Source organism: Meles meles, chromosome 10 (assembly GCF_922984935.1).
Source record: "Meles meles chromosome 10, mMelMel3.1 paternal haplotype, whole genome shotgun sequence".
NCBI classification, from domain to species: Eukaryota; Metazoa; Chordata; class Mammalia; order Carnivora; family Mustelidae; genus Meles; species Meles meles.
Window position 1 is genome coordinate 29,098,759 of NC_060075.1, and position 26,455 is coordinate 29,125,213.

The 26,455-nt window shown below is 37.9% G+C and overlaps 1 protein-coding gene across 4 annotated transcripts in view; it reads right to left on the reverse strand.

Annotated features, from left to right (window-relative positions):
• Window positions 1-26,455, reverse strand: part of PTPRZ1 (protein tyrosine phosphatase receptor type Z1) — a 181,579-nt gene that overhangs the window by 24,320 nt on the left and 130,804 nt on the right. Inside the window, exons 12-17 of one of the 4 annotated variants that reach the window (XM_046021049.1) lie at window positions 23,011-24,010; window positions 15,570-15,714; window positions 8,054-8,145; window positions 5,097-5,182; window positions 2,168-2,188; window positions 1,892-1,988 (exon numbers count right to left, since the gene is read on the reverse strand). In XM_046021049.1, the coding sequence (XP_045877005.1) occupies window positions 1,892-1,988; window positions 2,168-2,188; window positions 5,097-5,182; window positions 8,054-8,145; window positions 15,570-15,714; window positions 23,011-24,010 (1,441 nt within the window). Of the gene's footprint in view, window positions 1-1,891; window positions 1,989-2,167; window positions 2,189-5,096; window positions 5,183-8,053; window positions 8,146-15,569; window positions 15,715-20,439; window positions 24,011-26,455 lie in introns of all 4 variants that reach the window. The other 3 variants (XM_046021047.1, XM_046021050.1, XM_046021048.1) reach the window with 3 other exon arrangements.

Consider the following 26,455-nt stretch of genomic DNA (forward strand, 5'->3'; position numbering starts at 1 on the left):
GCTTGCAGAGGGAAGAGTTGAACAACCTCACCCTGTCCGAGCAGCCGGTGAATTTTTATGTGCATCCAGGAAAGCTGCTTCCGTTGAGGAAGACAAACATGAAGCAGAATGACCTACCAAACCCTTCTAATAAAAATTTGTGTCAGCCCTGTGGAAAGGAAGCAGTAACTATCCAAACTACTTAAGAAAATGTGGTAATAAAATGGTTAGTATCCAAAAAATATAAAGAACAACAACCAACACCAAAAAACCCCAAAGAATCCAATTAAAAAATGGGCAGAAGACATGAACAGACACTTATCCAAAGAAGACATCCAGATGGCCAACATACACATGAAAAGATGCTCAATGTCACTGATCATCAGGGAACTGCAAATCAAAACTACAGTGAGATTTCACCTCACGTCAGAATGGCTAAAATCAATAACACAAGAAACAACAGGTGTTGGAGAGGATGTGGAGAAAGGGGAACCCTCTTGCACTGTTGGTGGGAATGCAAATTGGTGCAGTCACTCTGGAAAACAGTATGGAGGTTCTTCAGAAAGTTAAAAATAGAACTACCCTATGATCTAGCAATTGCACGACTAGGTATTTACCCAAAGAATACAAAAATACTGATTCAAAGGGATGCATGCACCATGTTTACAGTAGCATTATTTCAAGAGTCAAATTATGGAAATAACCCAAGTGCCCATGGACTGTGAATAGATAAAGAAAAAAATGGTGCATGCACACACACACACACATACACACACAGAGAGGAATATTACTCAGCCATGAAAAAGAATGAAATCTTGCTGTTTACAACAACATGGATGAAACTAAATTATTATGCTGAGTGAAATAAGTCAGAGAAAGACAAATACATGATTTCACTTGTATATGGAATATGAGAAAGAAAACAAATGAGGAAAGGGAAGAAAAGAGAGAGAGGGGCAAACTAAGAAACAGACTCTTAACTATAGGAAACACACTGATGGTACTGGAAGGAAGGTGGAAGGGAGATAGCTTAAATGGGTGGTGGGGATTAAGGAGGGCACTTGTGATAAGCACTGGATGCTTTGTGGAAGTGCTGAATCACTGTATTATACACCTGAAACCAAAATCCCACTGCGTGTTAACTGGAATTTAAATAAAAACTTTTAAAAAAAAGGGAGTGCAGTTTTACTTTCATTGGCTTCCAGTAATACTGTGTTCATAGGATTCAGGGAGGCCCACTGAATAGGTAAGGAAGGAGAGGAGTATGAGTTTTGGGGGAGGGGTTGTAGATGGATTTCTAGAGATGGAGGGGACTATATAGGAAAATAAGTAAACATGAGATGCTGTAAGAAGATGGAAGAAATATAGTAACTTCATAGGGAAAAGATAAATTTGTATTAAAAGAGACAGCTTCTCATAGGGAAAAAAGAGAGAGAACAGCTAAGAAAAGAAAGGGAAAGAAGGAATAAAAAAGAACAACTCGCCTTTTATAAGACCCCAGGAAGAATGGCAAGAAAGACAAGAAAAGGCTAGAAGGAAAAATAAATTCTAAAGAAAATCTATTTGGTTCATAAATTCACCTAGAAGTAAACAGATCTCAAGTGAAAACAGGACTAGGGAGTAGAAAGAACGAGGGAGACCCTAAGAAGAGATTAAGAGCCCACGGGGCTTGAAGAAGGACCTTGACTACAGTTGGAGTTTGTTTCATTTAAAGGAGACCTGTCGCTAACTGCAGGCTGTAATTCAGTTAGAGGACTCCATTGGCACATGCTCGCTCACACAAGCCTGATTCCCTGATCCCCAGGTCCCGGAACAGCGCTACCGAGGTCTTCTGTCAGAGGTGAGGACAGCGCGGAAGACCCCGGGACCGTCAACGCTAACAGAGCCCGGGCAGAGCTGAGAAGATACTCACAGGCAACAATATTTATGTACCGGTTCTTGTGCTTGTTGTCGGGGTGATTGGAGCTGTCTGCTGTGATACCTAAGTCCACAGTACAGCTCTGCACTTCCTGCAAAGAAAGGTACGTATGACATTTGAACACCTACCCTTGCAGACAAAGTGCCTTAAAAAATATAACATAGAAGACAACACAAACAAATCAGGCTATCCCCCAAAACACTTTTTTTTTTTTTTACATGTTATAACTATTTCTTGGCTAAAATAAAATGCAGTGAAATAATGCCTTACCTGGTAAAACTCTTTCAGTGTCTAATGAGGGAATGAATGCCAAAAAAGTAAAGAAATCAAATTCCACAGCACACGACAAATGAGAAAAAAAAGCGTTCATATTAGGTTTACAATGGAAAACTATGATCATGCAATAAATACATTTGTCAAATTGTAACAAAACGGAATGTTTCAAACAGTTGCATGCAAATCAAAACTTCTAACAATTGGGAACCTTAAAATTATGTAAAAAGGAAAAACAATAACACTTTTAAAAGGGGACAGTGGTATAATAATATGAATATAAAAAATGCAGATGGGAAAAACAATATATTTGATGACACATTTTGTTGCGTTAATTGGATTTGCTGATATCCAAATACAGTATTATTTGGCCACTATAGCACTATTTGAAACTCTGAATTAGTGACACATTTTTTTTATTTATTTAGAGTAGTTTTAAAGAGCAAACAGCTTCCTATTAAGTGATTTGTAACAGATTTAGGGCTGTCAGAACATTAAAAATTCTTATAAAATTTTTTTTATCACATATACTATATCATTTTGAAACAAAATTTAGATAGCATTACTTTCAACATATTTAATTAGTAGACCTCTTTTTAATTTAAACTTTGAGGGGTTCAGAGAAATTATTTCTGCCAATTATCTTTTAAAATGAATTAAAATCCTTTTCGGAGATGTTTTCTATCTAAATACATTAGGTAGGAACTTACAATTATTTAGTATTAAGATAATAACATGAAAGCTTTATAATTTTTGAGAAAGCATATAACCCAAACGTGAATCTGACTCATCAGCAAATGGCCCAGACCTCCTATAGATAAGCTTTTCAGGCCTTTTTTGCAGTCAGCCATTCTGACTCTAGATTTAAATACAAGTTAATATTATGAACCACTTAAAAGGCATAGCTTTATTAGTTATTAAGCTAATTATTAAGTTAATGAAATGTTTTCTTGAATTAGGCTGTGAGTTAAAAGCAATGGAATTAAGAATAACTTTTGAGTAAAAATGTGAAGTTATTTTATTAATTTAATTATTGTGAACTGATAAATAATATTGAAAATGATTTTATTGTCGTTAAAACTCTGAATTCGCCTTTGTGCATGTGCTATCAGCAACTTTTATTATAAATTGTCTATTTCTCCTTGTGGTTTTTAACATCTGGAAAATGAAACCCCTCCTTGACACATTCTCCCTCTTTCAATTACGATTTGTTTGATGTAATAGTTTTTGTAAGTTAACACAGCATCACCTACCCTCTGATCTCTATTACGGTAAGAAAAAATAATTTGATGTTTTAAATATGTAATTCTTTATATTATTCCACTTTACTTAATCATTACCTCATACTGATTTCTATTTCAATGACTTAGATTTCTTTTAAGATTAAATGAATTGGTTTGGGATGCCTGGGTGGCTCAGTTGTTTAAGCATCTGCCTTCAGCTTAGGTCATGATCCCATGGTCCTGGGATCGAGTCCTGCTCCCTGCTCCCCAGAGCCTGCTGCTCTCCCTGCTTGTGCTCACACTTTCACTCTCTCTGACAAATAAATAAATAAAATCTCCAAAAAGAAATTATGAATTGGCTTCTATTATTTTTAATTTAGTGAAAATGTATCACATTTCACTTCTATTTCTTTTGATTTCTTAAAGTTTTCGAATTTATGGCATTTTCCTTCCCTAAACATATCTTGGCTGTTGTGACTCCTGGGAAGCAATTGCTGGGTGCAAGGGGGAGAGTGGGACACCCTCTGATCAGGATCAGAGCTCAAAGTGCTTCAAAGAGGGAAGTCCATAGAACACTTCAAAGAGGGAAGTCCATAGAACACTTCCGAGGGGGCGGTGTGGACAGAAAAGCAATGTGATGTTTCCTGGGGGGTTGCCTGGAGGGGAGGCTAAGGATCCCTTGCTTGGTGGAATGGAAAGTATTATGTTTGAAAATCACAGACCCAGGTTTGAATCCCAGCCCTGCTATTTTTAAAAATTAACTAGTTTTTCATTTAAATTGACATAGAGTTAACATGCAGGGTTATATTAGTTTCAGGTGTACAGTATAATGATTCATTAATTCTATACATCGCTCAGTGCTCATCATGATAAGGGTCCCAGCTCTGCCATTTTGGACTTGTTAACTGACTTCTATGGAAGCTGATTTTATCACTAATATGAACAGAAACAAAAATCAACTTCCGGAGCTGGGTGAAGACTGAATGTAGAAGCATTTAGTGTGGTGACTGGCATATTAGGGAGTGCTCAATAATGGTAACTTTTTATGTTTGTGTGGTTGTCATTGTTAACTCTGGGTTTAGGGTTCCTCATTTTGAAATTAACTGATAGTTTACTGGGCCATGATAAATTTGCAGCAAATTTCTCTGCCTCTTCTAATGAAAAGCATTTTATGGAATATTACTAGAAAAATTTTTACTGATTGTGCAGTTCAAATGTTTTTTTAGAAATGCATATTTTCTTGAGGAGAAGATGGGACTTTACCTTGAATAATATTTATTAGACCTTGTATAATAAATGCTTCTGCATTTACACTCATGTAGTATTTACAACTAAGAGTTTAAATGTACCTTGTTGAAAATCATGAAATTTAGTAATTTAGTATAATTTATATAATTTAAAAATTAAAAGGAGTCAGTGTTACTAATTCAGGTTAAAAGAGGAATAGTGGAATTCTGTACTTTATGGGAGAAAATTAGCACCTTTTTTTCTACAACAATAACTTGGCTTTTAAAATGGAAAACCAATTTTCTAAATTATACGATAACCATAACACATCTAAACACATAAGTGATTACAGAACTAATATTCTTCCTAGAAGTGAAAATAGTTTCAATGTCTTTAAGTCAAGAAATAGCCTATTGTTTAATCTTTTAAATTTGCTATTTTCCATATTATTTAAAATAGGCATTTTAAAATCATACCTCAAATTCTTCAGTAAACCCACTACTTGCATGTAAGTCTGCAACATGCTTTGGAAAGTGCTTTATTGGAATTGCTCCAACATCATCTAAGTAAATAAAAAAAAAATTAGTTTGGAAGGATAATTCAACAGAAAGGAATATGCCCCTCATTTATACAGATTTATAAAGTGCCTTCTTCTCAAACAGTTTCAAAGTTCAATAATTCCTACAATCCCAAGGGAATTGCAGCTTTCAATGAAACATTAAGCAACAATGATCAATTTTTCTCCATTTTTACTATCAATCATAACTTGCATTTTATAATTCTGATTTGATCTTGAATCTCTTTTCCGTTCACACACTGAAGAAATAAGAATTAATTTTTAATGTTAAATAATGAATACCACCAAAGCATCACATCTTATCAAGGGAATGCATCTTTTTCTAGATAACTTTCTTTAACATGAGTAGGAGTTGCATTTATGTTAACACATTTAACATGAATATGATTTCTGGGTAAAAAAATGCAGAAATATTTTCAATTTTACCATGAATTAAACCTAATATATAGTGTAATTTCAGTTTTATAAAATTACATAGTTTAATGTTTTACGGTTAGTCAGATGTTTACATTTGAAAACATTTCTTCCTTCTTTCTATAAATAAAACATTGGTATGCAGACTATTCATTAAGGATAATGCCAAAAACCTTTGAGACTTTTAATATGTAAGATTTCAAGAACTCTAACTTGAAAATATGCTATGTAAACAAAGTCATTGGATCTGTTAATTAATTGTGAAGGGGCCAAATTATTTTACTGGCTCTGTTTTTTTCTTCCCCCCCTCTGGAAAGACTTTCTTAGATTAAACATATTACTGGTTCACAGTATGTAATTTCACAAGTGATTTCTCTGACAAGGAAATATCAAACACATTTCACTAGAAACACTTATTTACATCAACAGATGTTCAGCATCTAGGCCATTTAATATTTTTAAGCTTCAGTTACCAAGAATTTGTTGATTTTTTTAAAAAGTAGAATCCATCTGTTCTCTCTCTTAGATAAGCGTACCTGAATACTAAAATTGAATTAGCCAGTTAAGCTTGAGAAACACAAGACAAAGGTGTAATTCTGCTTTCACATCTGCTGAAGGATCTTGCCTGGAAGTAGCTTTTATAATTAGACAAGAAAACAGAAATAACGTGTCACATCTAAATCATTAGCTCTTCTCAAAAGGGTCCTTCAAACCCATAGATGTTATCCTGCACAGTTAACCTCTTTTCACAACCAAACAGACTACTTTTTAGTTACTGTCACGTGGTTTGGTCATTTCTTTCATGAACTGGTCTGCAGGTGAGACTAACATAGCTTTTAATTTCTGATTCTACATGAAAGGGCAGGTCTCTGTGTGACCTGCGGCCCAGGTGACATGAGGAAATGCCCTTCCTTGATCTCAACTCTTATGAGAAGCAGGACAGGGGCCTCTGGAGTTCCTGTCCAAGGTCCTGATTTGGGATTATTTATTGTTAATAATCACCGATATGGGACTTGGGGTGACAGCATGTTAATTTGCTCACCCCTGCTGACGGCGTCTGTAGACGAGGTATGAAGGGGAAGGGAACCAAAATGCAATAGATACCTGAGAGCTGCCCATCTCAGAATTCTGAATGTGTTAATGAGAAAGTGTGCTGTATTAGAATAATGGTACAGAGTTTTAAAATATTGTAGAAAAACAGAAATAAGTGGTGGCTAGACTCAGAGTGGATCAAAGAGGAAAAAGCCAGATACTTCTAATTCCTATGCCCCCCTGAAAATTACACAGGAAATACTTCTCTCTCTCTCTCTCTTTTTTAATATTTTATTTATTTATTTGACAGACAGAGATCACAAGTAGACAGAGAGGCAAGGCAGAGAGAGAGGAGGAAGCAGGCTCCCTGCTGAGAAGAGAGCCAGATGTGGGGCTCGATCCCAGGACTCTGGGATCATGACCTGAGCCCAAGGCAGAGGCTTTAACTCACTGAGCCACCCAGGCACCCCTCTCTCTCTTTTTTTAAAATGTTTTTTAAATCATAAGATTTCAGAAGATAACGTCCTGTGGAACTTGGGCCTCTACCGATAACATATAGAGTCTCAGTCAATTTAAAAAGACTTCCTTCTGTTTTCCCTGGTTCAGTGGTTTTCTATGTCTTTGTTTTATCCTCTATCCTCCAGAGCTTCTTCCATGGTTCATATATTTCTAGGCAATTCCTTTTTTGTTACCACTTTTCATTCTGAAATGTTATAAAATGTTAATCAAATAAGTGTCTGTGATCTTAACAGTGTGAACTCGAGGGTCAATGGATGTCTCAGTCAAAATGACCCTGGCTAATTCCTCAATATTGTTAACCAGGTAAGTTCTGCTAAAAATAGACAGTATTCAAACTGTATGACATTGTGACTTTAAGAATTTCAGGCAATTACATATTCTTTGTGCGCTCATGTTTTTCTTCTACTCCCACTATTTTATAATTTTTTTCCCCTTACGGTAGTTAAGGAAACTCTTCTCACATAAATTCAGATGATAAGAAAGAAACTGAGCTTTATCCTTATCTTTGTTATTTTGTCCTATCCAACCTTACTGCTTTGGTTTAGTCTGACTTCCGTGGTTCTGATTTCCACCAAAGCACTAGAAATGACTGAAGGTCAGCCTTATTCTAAAATAATACTTTATTGCTATGTTTATGGTAACAGACTATACCTGAATATTGAGTTATTTTGCCACATCACCTACATGGTTAAGAATGTTCAAAATTAATGAGAATAACATAGAAACCTGAATGCCTGGTACATGGCAGTAATAAATGCTTTGGGCACCTGAAGTATTTACGCATCTCCATCAGAGCCATTTGCAAAGTACTTCAGTAAGGACAAACCTTCCCGCATTATCCTTTCCACTCAACATCTAGCCGCTACTCGTGGTCACACCTGAAGCTATTACCTGAGATTGGAAAGATAGGTGTTGGAGGTGTGGATATTACTCGAGGGGATGTGCTGTCCTCTAAATAAAAGTGTGCAGTCTGGAAGCATTTCCTGGAAAGGAAAAAAAAAAAGCAATTTATTTACTAGCTGCCATAAGACGCCTTCTGAGCTGCTTGAAAATTATGGCAGAAATCGCCAGAATTAAAACCTAAGTGGAAAGCTCTCTCTATCTTACAAAACACGAAGTACTAAAGACTTTTATGACCTCCAAGTGGATCTCAATTCTACATGTGTCAGATGCCACTGAGTGAGGAGCTAGCAGACACGCTGAAAGCAGAGATGGCATTTTGAAGTTGCAGTTGGTTGGTACCCAATGAGATTTTGCCAGGCTAAGGACACTTCAACGCCTTGGTTACTCTCCCACTGTTGTGATCCACCAGTGTGTCCTGCCATCTTGGACTGGACTGGAGTGGAAAAAAGCCTAAAGCTTTTTTCATTCACTATTTAAGTGACCCTACCTTTCTGAGCATCTTCAGCTGCTAGCAAAAGGTAGCTATGACTATGCAGAGATGTAATTCCACAGTGGTAATCTTTTGATGAAAAAGGAAGACAGCTTTACACTGTGAGTATGGTAATGCAGTAATGACAGAACGAAGTGAGGAAATAATGAGCATATAACCAAAAAGAGGCGTGATTTTTTTTCCAACAGATGCTAGCCTTGTTGATGAGGGTTTTGAGAATGAATATATTTGGAATCAACGACAACTATGACCTGCAATGTCACCTGAATCTATTTTCATTCAGATAATAAGAGTAACATCTGGTAAGAGCACACCACAAACTATTGAGAAGAGCAAAGAACCAACTGCTGCTTTAAACTAATGCAAACCATACTTAATTAAAAAAATTTAGATAATTAGAACTGCTAATGACACTCTTTGATGTGGGTCATTTAATTTATTTGAAATATTATTCATGAGTGGTTAGGCTTAAATAGAAATATCTGTTTGGGTAAAAATGCCAATCTCCTTTTCCACTTAAGATTCAAGCTACAAGATATTTATTCTAATGAGCTTTAACATAACCCTTGTTCTTACAGGACACACCTCAACTGTAAAATTCTTTCAGTAATCAGTTCCCTGCATAAAATTCTTCAGTGGCCTCCTCATGGAATTAGAATGATATTCAATTACTTCAGCGAGGGTTATAAGACCCTCCGTGACCTGGTCCCGGAGGTGTCCTCTGTAGGTGTCCTACATCGGGGTGTCCTCTCCTAATACCCCCCAACTACCAGGCCCAGGCCCACACTGGTCCTCTGTTTCTCCATTTAAGAGGACCCATCAGTCCATGTTAGGGCCTTGGCTCTTGACATTCCTTCTGGTCACCTGCCTCCTTCCCATCATTTTTGCACTAGGTCAAATGCCACTTCCTGTGACAGTCCTTCCCTGACCATGTTGCTAAAAGTACCAGTTCATGCCACCAAGTCACTATTATCTTCCCTTTTGTTGGCTTTGTGTCACTTATCACTTTCCAAAATTCCCTACTTATATATTTGTCTGACACGGTTTTAGTTGCCCTCATCAGAATGTAAGCCCCACAAAGGCAAGGGGCTTTGTCTAAACGCAGTGTTAGTCTTCAGTGCAAAAAGCAGTGGTAGGTGCTCCCCATTTTAAAGTGGTAGGTGCCCCAAAATATTTGCTCAAGGAGTTCACTGCTGTAAGTATGAGTAGTATAAAATTATGTAGTTTATTTGTAACCTTAATATCACAAGCTAAAAAACAAAACAAAACAAAACAAAACAAAAGCAATGATGTGTGTTGTAAAAACCAGCCCTCTGCCGTGATCCTATAAGCCTCTGAAAGAGGATACAGATAATCAAGAGAACATAGAAACATCTTCAAGAGAGAACAAGTAGTGTAGGAGGAAGATGAATGGATGTGGCATCAAGTGTCAGAGGGACCTGAGCTAGGTCATCCTGGAAAGTGCAAAGAGTACAGCAGACTATGAACGGGAGGGCTGAGGGCCACAGTGCTCATGATACAGGAACTACCCAGCTGGAAGTCTGTGTTTGAGCACAACTGAAACAGACTGGAGCAGAAACTACAGTTTGGGGGGGGGGGGGCTTGGTTTATCTGTGCAACCTCCCAAATAGCCAGGTCCTGCCACAGGAAAACACTGGGTTTGATACTTCTCTTAAGAACTCAGTTAAATTTCTTTGATTCCTCTACAATGGGGTCACACAAGCTGGTAAACGGGTTTCTGTTTATTTTTCAATGAATCTTAAAGTGGTAAAATGTCTTAAGGGACTTAGTGCAAGATCACAGATATAAGAATCTCTCTGACATATAAAGATTGTCACCAATGACAAGGACCTCGCTCCTGTATGAGTCATCTTTAGCTGCTAGATATTTATTTTTCAGACTGAAAACTCGTTCTGAGTCCCTCTAAGTGGTACCCAGAGAGAAGGCCTTTTTTTGTTCCACTGTTATGCCTCTTACTGTTGATACTTTTTTGGTATCAAGCCAAAAATCTATCTCCTTATTATGTTGATATATTGGCTCAAGTTCTTTACTTGACAGATTTTTAGATACTGGTGCCCAAGATCTTTCAGTACTTCAATGCTACCTAGCTATGGCCCTCACATGTTTTGACTTTCTCCTTGAAGTTTATGCTACAATAATATAAACTGCAGATCACTGAACATGCCTTCTCCTGTCCTCATTCAGTAATTCTACCCCCTTCTTTAACATGGTTCTCCTGACCAAGACGCTTCACTCGTGAATATGCCAGGCAAACACCATCCATCCCCCTGAGATACCAGCTCGGCGGTATCTTCTCTGTGAATAAGCTTTTCATTTCTAAGTAGCCTCCAGTACTCCAGTTTCTCTGTTTTCACTGCACCCAACACAAACCTCTACTCCTTTACAAAGACTGTTTTGAAAAATATGGTTAATTAATCCAAGGTTGACCTTTGCTTCCTGAATTCTATCCTACATAATTTAAAAAAATTTTAAAATTAATTGTTAGTTAGGGTTATTATTTTGCAATATATTTGTTTTGTGCCTGTATCCTTATTACAGTTTTTAAAAGATGGGGCCATGTTTTGTTTTTTTTAAGATTTATTTATTTATTTGACAGAGAGAGCTCACAAGTAGGCAGAGAGTCAGGCAGAGAGAGTGAGAGGAAAGCAGGCTCCCTGCTGAACAGAGAGCCCGATGCGGGACTCGATCCCAGGATCCTGAGATCATGACCTGAGCCGAAGGCAGCAGCTTAACCCGCTGAGTCACCCAGGCACCCCCGGGGCCATGTTTTTTGATTTATATAAATCAAATACTGAATACTCTGTATACAGTACCAAGAGTACAGGAGGTGTTAAATGTTGAATGATTAGATGGATTTCCAGAAGTAACTAAACCCCATTAGCCATTATTCAGATGCATCCTGGACTTCTTGCCTACTTGGGTTTCAAATGGGATAACTTAAAATCTCAAAACATTTGGGAGGGAGAGGTGAAATATATGTATCAAGAGGAAGATGGATGGATGGGTGGGTGGATGGGTGGATGGAAGGATGGACGGATGGGTGGATGGATGGGTGGATGGATGGAAGGATGGAAGGATTCATGGATGGAAGGATGGATGGATGGGTGGATGGATGGATGCATAGAGAGAGGATGGGTCTGAGAAAATGGAAAGAAGGCAGCACTTCACAGAACAGAAAAAGGTAAATTAAAACTTACAGGTATTAGGGTTTAATATATTTAATATTCATTGTAGGACCTGGGTAAATAGCAACTCTATTCTTTTTTAGTTATGTAAGCAAGTATTTGTTGGTCCAGCAAATAAGTGGTCCGTTGGTGTTACTTGTATTAACAAGCAACAAAAGAATGTTATAAAATCATACCAAAAAATCTGTAAGTGGAAAAGTTAAAATAGTGTAGGAAAAATTCTTCATGAAAGTAAAAATATATGCTTCAGTGTATTGTATAGTGCAGTTTCACCTAGGAAGTGACTTTCTAATAGAGACAGCATGGTACTGGGAGGCCTCCATCCTGGGTTGGTAGCTCTCCTTAAAGACTCATAAATTCAAATTTAAGATCAAGAGAGAACTCATATTGCCTGTCTTCCCACTCCCCAAAGCCAAAACAGCTGTCCACATAAAGTTCTTTTCAATACTGCTTTTGATAAAGTGCTATTTTGTTGATTATACCTTTGGTATTTTTTAGGTTCCAACTATTTAAAAAGCTCTCAAAAGTTTGTCCTTTGTCTTCTTTAAAAATAACTTTTTTGACAATCTTCCATATTGAAGTCATTTTGCAACTTAGAAACTTATGATTTGGCTCATGTAAATTCTACCTTAAAACATCTGGAAAATAATTTCAAGGCATATTATTTAATGTATGACAAGATTCAATATCTATAGTCCATCTGTTCTGTATAAGCAGTGAATGTCTTCACGTCTATGTGCTAAGTGTTGATAACTATGTCTCTTGCTAATTATCACTCAGCCATGATGAAAAAAGTGATGACTGTTTTAAACTTGTAGACATAGGTCCTATCAATCAATGTTAATCTGATTATTTGATTTACACCTTTTCATCACAGTAAGTACTTAAAATTAAAAGCTAGAAATGTGTAATTATAATTCCATTTTTTTGGATCCTTATACAATTATAACCGTATTTATTCTTTATGCTGCATTTATCACAGAAACCCTGAAGAAGATCTGACTGCAATCTTAGACACGATCTAATGAACCCTCCCCTGAATGGTAGAGAGAGGAAAACCAGTTCCTAAGTGGCTAAGTGATGTGCCCACGATCATAGAACTAATGCCAGCAGAACTGGGAAAGGGACTCAAATTTTATCACCTCTCATTCGTTCTCAAAACCTAGGGGACCAGCTTGAGTTAGGTAAAGAGACAAAAGACTCATTATATCACCTTATAATTACCTTTTCTCCTAAGAAATTAGGTTAGAAAAACATTTAAATACAACAGCTCGGAAAAATTCATAAGGACTATTTACTACTAGGACTTCTGTCGGTATGCCATTCTGTTTTGGAACTTTTCCACAGGCTGTTCTTTCCACGAAGGTCTAAAGCGTTTTCATACTGGCTAGCAAAAGCATATGGGTCTACACCAGAATTTGAATATCTCACAAAAACCTTGAAGACTGCATTAACATTGTCATTTTGTGTCACCAAGTAATACCCCTGGTGTATTACTGATCTAAAAAGTTACATTTTGAAGTGAATTAATTTCAAATGGATGTGCGAAGGGCAGTTATGTTAAATTTTAAATGGATAAGTAAACAAGTGACAGGTTTTATCAAACTGTTTGATAGAGAGATATAAAATATACACATAAAATCATCAGAGTGCTCATATTTTAAGCTAATGCACTGAATTCAAGGTACAGAAAGTGTTATTTGCGAGGAAAAGAGAAATATCTTATTGGTGAAAGTCAACTTAATATTTTCAACTGGAAATTTCTATCCTTTTTCTGCACATAATACAGATGAGGTGACCCATTATTAATAAAATATAAAAACCATTACAGATTTTAATTTTCCTTGAAATACAAATCATATTAAATAAGACACTTTCAAATTTGCAAAAAATAAACTTGAAATACTAAGGAAAAAAGATTAAAATTTTCATTCTAATTATTTCAACATTATAACGGCAAACCATCTGAAGTTGTTATTAGAAATTTATTAGAATACCATTTTTAATGAAGTATAATTTGGGTTTATTTTCCAACTTATTTTTAAAAAATTAACTCTAATTCCAATTAACTTCAAAAATTGGTTTGGCAGAGAAAATCAGATGAGATAGAAATCAGGAATCTGAACAAACACAAAATCAGTGTTGGTAAAAAGTGTGGCCAACAAACTTAGTGGGGAGTAGGGAGAAAAGCAATATGAATTCTTATTGAGCAAGCATTTGTGGATTGTGTACTGGGTTCATGCTACTCTGCTGAGCATGGAATCTTCCATAAAAAGAGTCACTGGCAATTATAGGAATCAGCGAAGAAAGCAGCTTTGTTTGCATCATGTTATACACAAAATGGACTCCCAACTCATATATGCTAACAAAAGTATGATCTGTTCTCTGTACTCTGTAGTTTACTCTTTTCTGTCAAGGTAGTCAGAGATGAAATACAGTTGGTCATAACATTCTACCTTAGTCAACCAATGTTCAACCACATGCAACAGCATGCTCCAGACCTCACTGTCTCAGACATACCCCGCTGCCCCCTGCTTCCCATTCTTCCCCCCTGCGGTGTTCTTGCCCAGAAGGCTGGTCTTTGTCTCCATTTTCTGAGTCCTACCCACCTGTGGCTGTCTTCCGGGACTATCAAGATCCCTTGTTCTCTGACTAGCAATTTCAGCTATCATTTATATAGCATTTCAGCTATATTTATACAGTATGTTATAAATTTTTCATGGAAAATTTTCAATAGCATTAATTTCTCCGCCATAGTGACTCTCATTTGCTCATTCATTCATTCATTTTTTATATTTCCCATAGTAGTCAACATCGTGCTGCACACATGGGAAATAGTCAGTAAACATGGTAAATATTTTCCAATAAACTGAGGGAATAAATAATAACACATAAAGATAACACATAAAGATAACACATAAAGAGTGTCTTATGAACTCATAGAAAGATGTTGCTAAAAAAAGGAATTAATTATAAAACTTCTGAACAAAACTGTCTTTTAAAACAAAGGAAGAAATTACTAAGCTATGATTCCTTATATTGTCATAAAGTTTTTGTTTTCCTACAGACAGTTATAATAGTTCTACTGACTTTCATTTTTTCCCCAGTAAACTCCCTAATTTGCAGTGTGTTCTGCTTGCTATGGGATGGGAAGCATATGATGGGTGCAATTTTCTTTGTACTTTAAAAGTCTTAATAGGATATCAATGACAGAAAAGCTGTATTTCATCCCCAAGGCAAATTATAATTAATTTTTAAATTCCATGCATCTTACTAGAGTCATCAACTTTATTTTCTCATTATATTCATATTTAATTACTTGATTTTCACTTCTATGTAATCATAAAATTTTTTTGTTATCAGTATGAGGTTTGATCTGCAGCTTGTTTAAAATCCTATTATAAATAAACTATGTTTTTACTATATCAAAAATTATGTTTTCCGAAACAATAACTTTTGAAATTATTAACAGCTGGAGCATTTGAGCTGAGAAGCTTAGATTTACGTTTAAACGCCATGATGATGTCTGAATGTTAATGAGATTAATATGAAAGTATGCTGTCAAAATACTGGATTATATAGTAACTGAAGCCAGAGTTCCTCCATTTTAACTTTGTTTCACAGAAGTATGAAGAACAATCAAATCTTTTATGTCTTTGGATTTACAAAATCACCTTATTCATAGTAAAATTAACAGCAGCTCTCAAGTAAAATGAATTCTGAATGCGCTTTGAAGAACTTTCAGGTAAAAAACAGGCAAAAATCTAAGCTTTATGCAACACATGTCTAAAACTATTACTCAACTTACCTCCAGTAGATGAGAATACCCACAAGAACCACTAGACAGATAAAAGTCAGGGCTGACACGATCACAAGGGGTATAACTGCCTTCTTCTCGGATTCCAGCCCCTCAGCTAGACCAATACGAGACTCATGGCTACTATTACTGGCCTCTGTAGTCGGAAAAAATTGAGAGAGTTGATATTTAAGCTTAAGAAAAAGTCACAACATTTTTCAACCGAGCAATTACAACCTTCATTGCTGTTGCTTACCTTTACAATTTCAAATCTATGATACAAAGCATGTCTACAATTATAAGCCAGTTTAAGTAAAACAACGTATAAAAGGAAGGCAGGCTATCAGAGCAGAGGTTGGCACCTAGGTATGGGTGCTGTGGCAAGAAATGAGCATAACACTGCCTTGAAAAGCTTGCTAAAAGGAAAACAGAAGTATTAAAATAAGAAAACTGTCCAGTTTTTAAATAAAATGATCAGAAAAACAATGCTACTTACTGCACCATATATAATCTTGATTTTCCAAACTTAATTTTAATGTTTCTATTCCTCCAATTAAATAAGTAGCTAGGAGCAATTAATAATTTATTAATAATTAATGAATAATTTCATAAAGAGGGAATCTTAGGATAACCCTTATTACATTAGGATAACCATTCAACCCAGAAAATTATTAAAAACTTAAATGTGGGTTGCTTTAAAAGAGTTACTTTGAATGCCCTTCTTATCAACTATTTTTCTCTATCAAAAATAATAGTATTGCATGCAAACTGAAGTAATACATCGATGGAAGAAATTCTTTCCAAATATGCAAGTGTAAATTATGGAAAAGGTTAAATTCTGTCTTTGGGTTAATTTTGAAGACGGCAAATGACTGTTTTTGTGACCAGTTGGATGCATTATCATGCAATATCACACGATATCAATGATTTCAAAATCATTGCAATAGGCGCCATTCTTCCAGGTTGCTCAAAAGCGTTTCAGAACTTCAGAGTATCTGGGGCCAGTCACAGTGCTTCCCTTCTCCTGTGAGGTGTGGGCAGTGGGGAGCCCAGGCAACTGGACATCAGAACGGCTCTGCCATGAGATGCTGACACCGCTAAAAAGTGCTCTTAGTGTCTGCCTGCAGAAAGTCGGGAAGAACCACCTCCAAGCGCCCCCCTGGGAGTCTACACTGCTTTCTAGACTCCTGGCACATGCGGTGCTTTTATACCAAGCATCTCACTTTAGTGATAGGAGACAAAGGGAATCGGATAATTTAAAGATTTAAGGATACATTTGAGAGTAACAAATTCCTCAACACAGCCCTGAAGTATATCTAACGGCAGGGAACTTAAGATTTTAAAATGGTAGCTTCCTCCTGAAAGATGAAACAGAAAAGTTCAAGAATTTAATCCACTGATACATTTCTTGTATGACAAATGACACCCAAATTTCCCTAGACATTTGTTCTCAATTACGGATGCATTTGCTAGAAAAGAGTAGAATCCAAAGGTGTGACTCAAAATCATAAAACTGAATAAAAAGTGGGAATACTGTAAATCAACTGCTCCCCGAGCTGTAGTTAGTACTCTCGTGAGAAAAGCCCAGACTTTAGTTTCTATTCTGTCAGTCAGATGCTCTGGTCATTACGCACTGCGATGAGGCTCAAAAAATCTGACGATGAAAGCACTGAAAGTTTCTTTATAAAATTTAGGAAAGCATCTTGTTTCAATACATAACTGTCTTCACATTTTTTCTATTAAAATGATTGTTACCTCAATGGAAATTTTGTGGCTAAACAATGAACTAATCCACTTAGTAAAGTCCCGGGTACCTAGAAATTACAAATGGTGGTTAATATCATTAGTCATTCTTGAAATGTGGTTCCCAGAATATTGCCATTGGCATCGCCGGGGACTTGTTAGAAATGCCAATTTGGGGCCCCATGCCAACCATCACAAAGCTGCTGAACAGAAACTCAGTGGGTTAGACCCAGCAATCTGTGTTTTAACAAGTCTTCCGGTGATTTTGATCCACATTCATGTTTGAGAACCAATAATGTACATTAATTTACATACAAATTGAGCTTATAGTTACGGCGGTCTTTAGTGACCACAAATTTTTATAGAAATATGTATATAGGTATATATGTGTATATACATGCATGCATGCAGACACATATACCGTCTGTGTATATGTATGCGCATACACATATATGAGACAGGTCTGGTCATATATGTGACATATATGTAACACATAACATGTGTAACAAATTACCATATGTATCACACGCACTATACGCATGCACTATATACACACATGCACACATATATAAACTTGCAACAGACTTTACTCGTAAGTTCTCTGGGACATCTGATTTTAAAATAAACCTTTTCGCTGAGGAGTTAGAACGATAAACCCATGGTAATTACATATTAGGAAACCTAGGTTTTTTATTCAAGCTGAGATACCACATGAAAGTATAGATAATCAGGGGCCCCTCACTGGCTCAGTCGGTCGAGTATGCACCTCTTGATGTCGGGGTCCTGAGTTCAAGCCCCAGGTTGGTGCAGAGACTACCTTAAAAAAATAAAATAAAAAATAAAATTTACCCCCCCAAATTCAAAAAAAATATATTCATAAAAAAAGGAAGTACAATCAACTGGTTGCTTTACATACTGTAATGAGGAACAACTAGTTGTACTGATCTTTAGAGTCATTAGCTGAGACTTAAAGACCTATTTCAATATGGTCCGGTAGCTAAGTAGAAAAGACAAGAATCTAGTGATAGATGATCAGTAAACAAAGTTAAGATTAATACTTTAAAATACATTTTTAGAATAAAACAGTATAATTTTGATATGACAAATTAAGCATTATGTATATTTTATTGTCCTCGATAATGAAAGCATAGTCTCCAAGAGACAGACACCAATAACACATGATTCCAGTCTCAGTTTTGTGTTAACTGCCTACGTGACCTGAATCAAGTAACTTAGTATCTCGGGTCTCAGTTTATGCATTCATAAATTGCAGATACTAGTATCTGCCTTATCTATTTTGTTTTAGGGAACATGTATTGTAAATTATCCTACATTCTAGAAGTACATAATAAAATAATAAGTTTCAGCATTAGTCTGTATGCATTTGATAAAGAGCCATATTCCATTACTTTGTAAGACAGAGCACAGATGATTTTTTGCAGATACAGTTTTAAAAGCAGGCAAAAATTATTCCCTAATCTTGTCTGATCTTAGTTATGCCATTAATTATGTTACCTGATGATACTGGAAATTATATTCCTACTGTATTTCTCATCAGTGGGAGAACACACTCTTAATAATTAATCAAATTAGTGCAATGATAAGAGATCGCGAAGTTTGAATTCATAATTCTAGGTTTGGCATTTTGCAATATAGTTTCTCTGTAAGAGCATAATGTAGCAAGGATACACTGATGATGTCACTACCTAGTAAGATAGAAAAAAAAGGATGAATTCCTGATATGTCTTTAAAATAAATCTAATAAAAATAAAAAATCCCAGTACTATAATGAAGCCAGATAATAATTTATGTATATGGCAACACTAATGAATATAGTGACCTGTAGAATCATTACTCGTTCTCACATATCAGAGTGTGTTTAAACTGAAATGCGATGTTAAATAGGTATCAAGTCAGAATGTAGAAAAACTTCTCTATCAAAAGGTACAAACTTTTAATTGCTGCTGCACTGACTAAAGGAAAAATATATGACTAACTGATAGGATGGAAATAACAAAGAGAAAAATATATCCTAATGAGACTGATCTCTCTGATCTGGCTTGCACATATCTGCTTTTATGCAATAAGATTGCAAGATGTTACCTGAACCTATCTTTTACTATGTTAAGACTGAAATATTTCCATTGTTAAAGAATTCCTTAAAATTTAATAAAAGCATATTATAAAATTCTTATGATCAAGTCAATGAAGTTATCTAGTATTTCCTATGCCTAATGGCACTGAATTTCCCTTTCCTCCCCACTGGCATTTAAAGCAAACATCTGTAATATATAGGTTGCAAGGAATCTACTTGAAGAAACATCTGGCCAATAAACTAATTTGCATAAGATACATTAACAAATGAAATGCATGTCTACAGAAAATATTCTAGTGTTTTACATCTTGTCATACAATACCTATACAGACTCTGCATATTAATGACCATTATCTAACTTCTTAGAAAGGTGTATAAACACAAGTAGAAGTAGAAAGTATCTTGTTAGTTCACACTGCCCTCTTTAGGCAACATTAAGATAATCCAACAAAGACAACCTACAAAAATTAAAACGTTCTTAAAAAAAAAAATAAAAATCTTACCACTAACTCTCAAAACTCAGCAACAGAACTTTTTTAAAGGTCCTCAGGCTGAGGTGGATATGCAAATTATCATATCTTTACTGTGGGGTGGGTCAGAGAGGTGTTTATAACATATTACTTATCAGAGTTTAATAATCCATTTTATAATTCAATGAAATTAGGTTACAACTTATTTTAGAACATAAGTGACTATAAAAATTAAAACTGTCTAAGAACAGCACACTCCAATCTATCATTTAAAAAGCAGTATACTAAAAATGCGTTATGCACACATAATTGTTCCCACATGTAACTAGCATCTTGCAGAATATGAAAAATTGACAATAAATAAAAAACGTTTAACTAGCCACTAACCAAAACGTGTTGAATATTCACAATGAGTAAAATCACACTTTAAAAACTGTAAATGGCCTTGTTGAGTGTCTTGATGAAAAAAACAAACTGATGTGCCACTTTACCAAATTTCTCCTTCCATGATTTTTCTATTTTTTGAGGAAGAAAACCACCACACCGTGGTCTATCTCTGGGATCCATAACTAACCTGCCTCTGAAATGTTGAATACGTCTGAGTGCCTGCTAGTCACAGTCGGTGTCGAGGACTGTGGGGATCCGGGAGTGATTTCTGAGTCAACTGCTTCCAGGACCCCATCAACATCTCTTTCATTAATGTCTGGAAAACTGAAATCTGTGGAGGTCTCATTATCATTCAGGTTATCTGAGAGAACTTGCCCTGATCCACTCTCTTCATCACTTGCAACAACGGCCCATGCTTCAGATTCTGGAGTGAAAGGAAGCAGGGCGTTACCAGTCTGAAGGTCACTGTGCTGTTTTCCATCACTGGGCTTTTGGGGCAGCACCTTTGCTGGTGGTGATTTATCGGGACTCCTGTCCGTCTCGGTCTGACTGGCTGATAGGACACCTGTGACTTTATTTTCTTCTTCAGAATTTTCAGATAGTGAATATGAGCTTGGGTTATTCTGATCCACAAGATTGCTCTCTTGGGTGTCTGAATCATTCATGACCTTTTCCTGCGATTCTCTATAGGAGGAGCACGACATACACTTATTTAAGGATAAGCCACCTCTATCTCTGTCATCATAATCATCATCATAATCATCAATATCACCATCGTCACCACCACCCACCAAATCAGCGTCAGATCTGGCTCTCTGAATCAGCTCAGAAGTTGTCTGGGAAGGGAACAGAGACTTGGTTGTAGGGACAGAGGCATCTTCGATGGGAGGAACCGCTGGAAAGGAAACATACACACTTCCTAAAGGGACGGGATGAGTGGCAGTTACCAGTGTATCAGAGACAATGGCTGGGCTACCGGCTGACACCTCGTCAGTGACAGACCCCTTGGTGGAGGTGGAAACGTCATCAGGATACGTGAGCTTATTTATAAGCGTATTTGGTGACACATCAATTGATAAAACAGGAGTAGCAAACGCATGCCTTCCTTTCGGGGGAAAGGCCTGGTTCATCTCCAGATTGGCAGTTGGGAACAACTCAGGTACCATTTGCTGGGGACTTTCGCTTTCAAGCAAAACTGGTTCAAAGTATCTCTCACTCACGTAAGAAATGGTTAAACCTTGAGGTGAAGCAACGTGTGCGCTAGAAGCAGGCAATACATGGGCAACAGGTACAGACGTAGCGAGCAGCGTGTTCTCGCTCCAAACAGAGTTGGAGGCCAGGAGACGCGACACTGTAGAACTAACAGGATCGACCTGGGGGGTCTCGACCGACTGTGGCTCGCTAGGCAAGGGGGGCAGAGCGGTTTTAAGCAACGGGTCAACACCAGAAGCCTGAAAGGAGGGCTGCAGCAGCACGTCAGCATGGAAAGGAGTCGAGGGCTCATGAAGGAAGAGCTGCGTTGAAGCAGCTAACGTTTCCCTAGAAGCGAGGTCAGAGGAGCCTGGCTCTGAGCTCGCACTAAGCGCAGGTCTAAGCAAAGTGTCACCAAACGCTCGAGAGGCGGCATGGGCAGGCGGAACCAAAAAGGTATTCTCCGGAGCTTGACTAATTCCATGATCAAAAACCTTAGTGGCAGGAGACCCTGGAAACAAGCCGTTTGTGCTAGAAAAGGAAATGAGGGATTCTCGTAAAGACGTGGTCAGCTTATTTAGGGTATCGTACAGGTCAGGCAGGGCTGCGCTTTCTGGAGGGTACACCAGCTCACTGAAAGAAGAAATCTGCAGTTCAGTCTCATTTCCATACATTATGTCACTTTTCGAAAGCGGCTTATTCTCATCACCAAACACAGATGTTGTGTATGTAAATTCAGCTACAGAAACAGGCGAAGACACATTAAGGGCTGTCAGGCCATCTGTGTCCGGTAAAGGAAATTCACTATCGGAGGAGGCCGCGGACCACTCCCCATCCCCGGAGGGGCCGGGAGGAGGCGGCAGCAAGGACGCGGTCGCGGTCGGGGTTATGAACGAAGACGGAGGCGCCGGAGTGTGGCTAGGGCTGCTAAACAGGGGAGCCGGGAGAGAGACACCCACAGAACCATGCACGGGGACTGCTGAACTGCGGGGCACCATGAAGAAGTGTGGGGAGCCCTCATGACTAGATAAGGCACGGGAAGGCTCAAGCCCGGAAGAATGTGCATGCATCGTGACATCACCGCTGGGTGGTTCGGCGTGAGAAAACATAAGTGTTTGGTAAAGGACACCAGATTCACTACCGCCAAATTCCAAGGTCTCCGAAGCAGCGTGAGCAGTGGGCTGATGTGACGTCACATCAGAACATTGAGCAAGGCTGGCCTCTAACAGCAAATCACCCCCAGCCACTGGCAGAGAAGCATGCAGGGACAGCTTATCGCTCGCAACAGCTGAAGTAACTTGCGGGAGGAGCTGAGAAACCGTGTACAGGTGCTGAAACAATTCACTACTGAAGGAAGCAGAGGAAAATGGAAGCAAAGGTGCACCATCATAGGAAGACAGGATGGAGTCAAATGACACATCGACACTGGGAAATACAGGCGTAGCATGCAAGGCCGAATCACTACTTGAAGCAGCGGGGGTAGTGTTGAGGATCTGATTGTCAAGCAACAAAGGGGTGACTAGAGGAAAGACGTCACTACTGTAGAAAGGTTGAAGAGGTGTCTCACCATTGTACACTGGTTGAGTTGTCTGCGACTGTACCAAGCTGACAGTGGGGACCGAGTCCCGTTGTGCAGAGGATGGAGTAAACGCATGAGGCGTTACCTCAGTCGGGAAGTAGGCAAAGGTAGAATAAGGTGGCATCTCCAGATCCGTGACCGGGGCACCCTGTGACACCAGTGGGCCCGGAGATGAAGACTCAGCTGTCTTCTCAGGTTCATCGGTATGTATCTCGGTGTAGTTGGTCTGGAGAAGGCTCTCTCTGACGGATCCAGCATCGGCTTGCGTTACCACATCTGTGGTGCTAACAAACCACACGTTTCCGTCAATGGAAGGATCCTTCAGAGATTCTTCCGAACCCGAAGAGGCTGACCCTTCGGAAGCATTTCTTGTAGATTCTGGTAGAAGGACATCATATGTGATCGCCTCTGGGTTTTCGGAAGAAAACACATACCCGTGGGATATGTTCTCAGAGAGGAACGGCACAGAAGAAGTTGCCGGACTGGAGCCTGAAGAATCGTCAGCTCCTGTGTCGAGCTTGAAACTCGTCAATAAACTCTCATCCTCACTGATATCAGTAGATACCTCTTGAGATTCCGTTATAGAAACTGTATTTAAAGATTCCACGGTCCCAGTCAAGTTCATTTGTGGAACTCTGAGAAGAGTTTTCAAGCTGTCGTTTAAAGAGGCTGCACTGCCTTCCAGAGTGTGAGGTGGCATTTTAGTCATAGTCCGAGAAGTCAAAGTAACATCTTTCTGGGGAGCTAAACCAGTGACTGGTTGGGAAGTGGAATCTAAAGACATGTTGGGAATATCACCCTTCCCAGAGAAGTCACTTCCTCTTGTTGGGGATCGGTTAGTCTTGGCCTCATTGTATTTAGTCCCTACGTGATTGTAGTTTGTTGTAGTAGGAAGCTGGGGTTCCTTTCTCCTTATTTGGTTTGTGGCACTGTCTCGACCAGGATTCACAACAGTGTCTTCTCCAATGTCTTTTCCCTCTTCTTCCTCCTTTTGAAAGGCAAACAAGATTTAATGGAACATAAGGAAATAAGAAAAAAAAAAGACTTCTTAATAATAGCTCATACTGCATTATATTGTTAATCTTCACTTGTGGAAACTTCTCCTCATAAAGCACCATCCCACAGAAGCCATGCCTCTATCATAGAACCTTTATCATCCACTTCTACGGAAACTAGTTTTCATTAAATTTAATAAAACCATCCTATTTATGACTGCCTTTATTTTAATGCTGTGAAAGTAATTAAATTAAATAGGTACCACCGCTTTGAAAGAAAGGTGTATTATAATTTATTTATTGATAGTGTTACTTAACATGGTACTTATTTTGTATTGGGTTTCTCTGTTCAGCTCATCCAGCAACAAACTGAATAGCAATTAGCTTCTTATAATATGAAATAAAACAATTTAATTCAAGGATCTAACGAGCTGCATATTCAGAATATTTCATTATATATATTCAGAATAATTTGTAATTTTTAAACCCTCATAAAAGGAAGATTTAAGACTAGAATAAGTTTTGATTTTTCATTTTGTTTTAAGTATTTTCCACTCTGGGGCTACTGGGTAGCTCAGTCCTTGGACATCTGCCTTCAGCTCATGATACTGGGGTCCTGGGATCTAGCTCTGCATTGGGCTCCTTCCTCGGCGGGAAGCCTGCTTTTCCCTCTCCACTCCCCCTGCTTGCATTCCCTCTCTCACTGTGTCTCTCTCTCTGACAAATAAATAAATAAATAAATAAACTAACAAAATCTTTTTAAAAAGTAATAAATATTTCCATTCAAGACATAGGCAGACATTTTATTCTAGTTATTTTTTATTTTATTTTATTTAAATTCAATGAATTAACATATATTATTTTCTTTTAAATTTTATTTATTTATTTGAGAGAGAGAGTGGAGGGGAGGAGCAGAGGGAGAGGAGACAAGCAGACGCCATACTGATCTCGGGAGCTTGATCTCAGGATCCTGAGATCATGTCCTGGGCCAAAACCAAGAGTCAGACGATTAACTGACTGAGACACTCAGGCGCCCCCATGGGCAGACATTTTGTTACAGACAAATTTTCAAAGTATGCTTCTAACACTAGTTATTGAATTTTGTATTTTCCTTAGAAACACCACTCAGGTGACCCAGATCTTCTAGGAACACTTGTCCCTGTAATGGCCCAAGAGCGTTCCAGCTAAAGGTCAATCAAGACCCATGCTTTCTGCTCTTTTTTTTTTCTTTTTTAACTGTGCATTTTATAATACGTCTAATCATATCCTTAGAAAACTAAACTGCAAAAGATACGAAGATGTGGCATTTTAGTCCAGAGGGATATGATTTTGCCAGTTTGCTAGCATTGCCATTTATTAGATCTTTTAAAGTCATGTCCCTTAAAAGAAGAAAACTGACAGAGTACAAATTAGTAAGAACTAAACCAGTATCACAGAAAGAATCTGAATCTTAAACCATGTTCAGATACCTCTCAGAATCCAATGAAGATGGGGATGCCTGGATGGCACAGTCGGTTAAGTACCCAGCTCTTGGTTTTGGCTCAGGTTGTAATCTCAGGGTAATGAGATTGAGCCCTACACCATGCTCTAAGCTCAGTGGGGAGTCTGCCTCAGATGTTCTTTCCCTCTGCCCCTCCCCCCACCACTCACGCATGCATGCTCTCCCTTTTTCTAAAATAAATCTTAAAAAAAAGAGAATGTGATGAAAATGATGAACCATTTATTAATGCTACCTATGAAGTCATGTGACCTCATGTCAACATTTCAAGAAGAACAGATCATTCATGCTCTATGATTACTTTATACATACCTGAAACCACAGATATTTTAATGTATAACCCCTACATTTTCTTACGGAGTTACTGTGAATCTCTCTTCCACTATGGTTTTGAACTGTGTCACACCTGTTACTCTTCACAGCTTCCACTTAGAAAATTTTACTGTAAGGCCTTGATCATGCTGGAGATACTGTTTCCTTCAAAGTAATGCATTTTTATTTGAAGACAATCTAAGAAACATCCCCCAAACTATTTACTTCCAAATTCAGCTTTAGCAACCATGACAGATACATTCCAGGAATTTGCCAACCTCCATCATTCACTCCTGCATGAATCAATGGTACTGACTAGTATTATGGACTAAGCATTTATGGCCTCTCCCCAGTCTGTATGCTGAAATCCTACCCCTCAAAGTGATGATATTAGAACGGGGGCCTTTGGGAAGTAACTGAAATTAGGTGAGGTCTTAAGGGTAGAGCCTTCATGAATGGGATTAACGTCCTCATAGGCAGAATCATGAGAGAGCTTGCTTCTTCTGCTCTGTTCTCTGCCATGTGAAGATACCATGAGAAGCTGGCAGTCTGCAACCTGGTGATCATTTCTGGGTAGACACCCATCCATGTGCACACACACACAAAGATATCCTTAGCTGAATTTTGT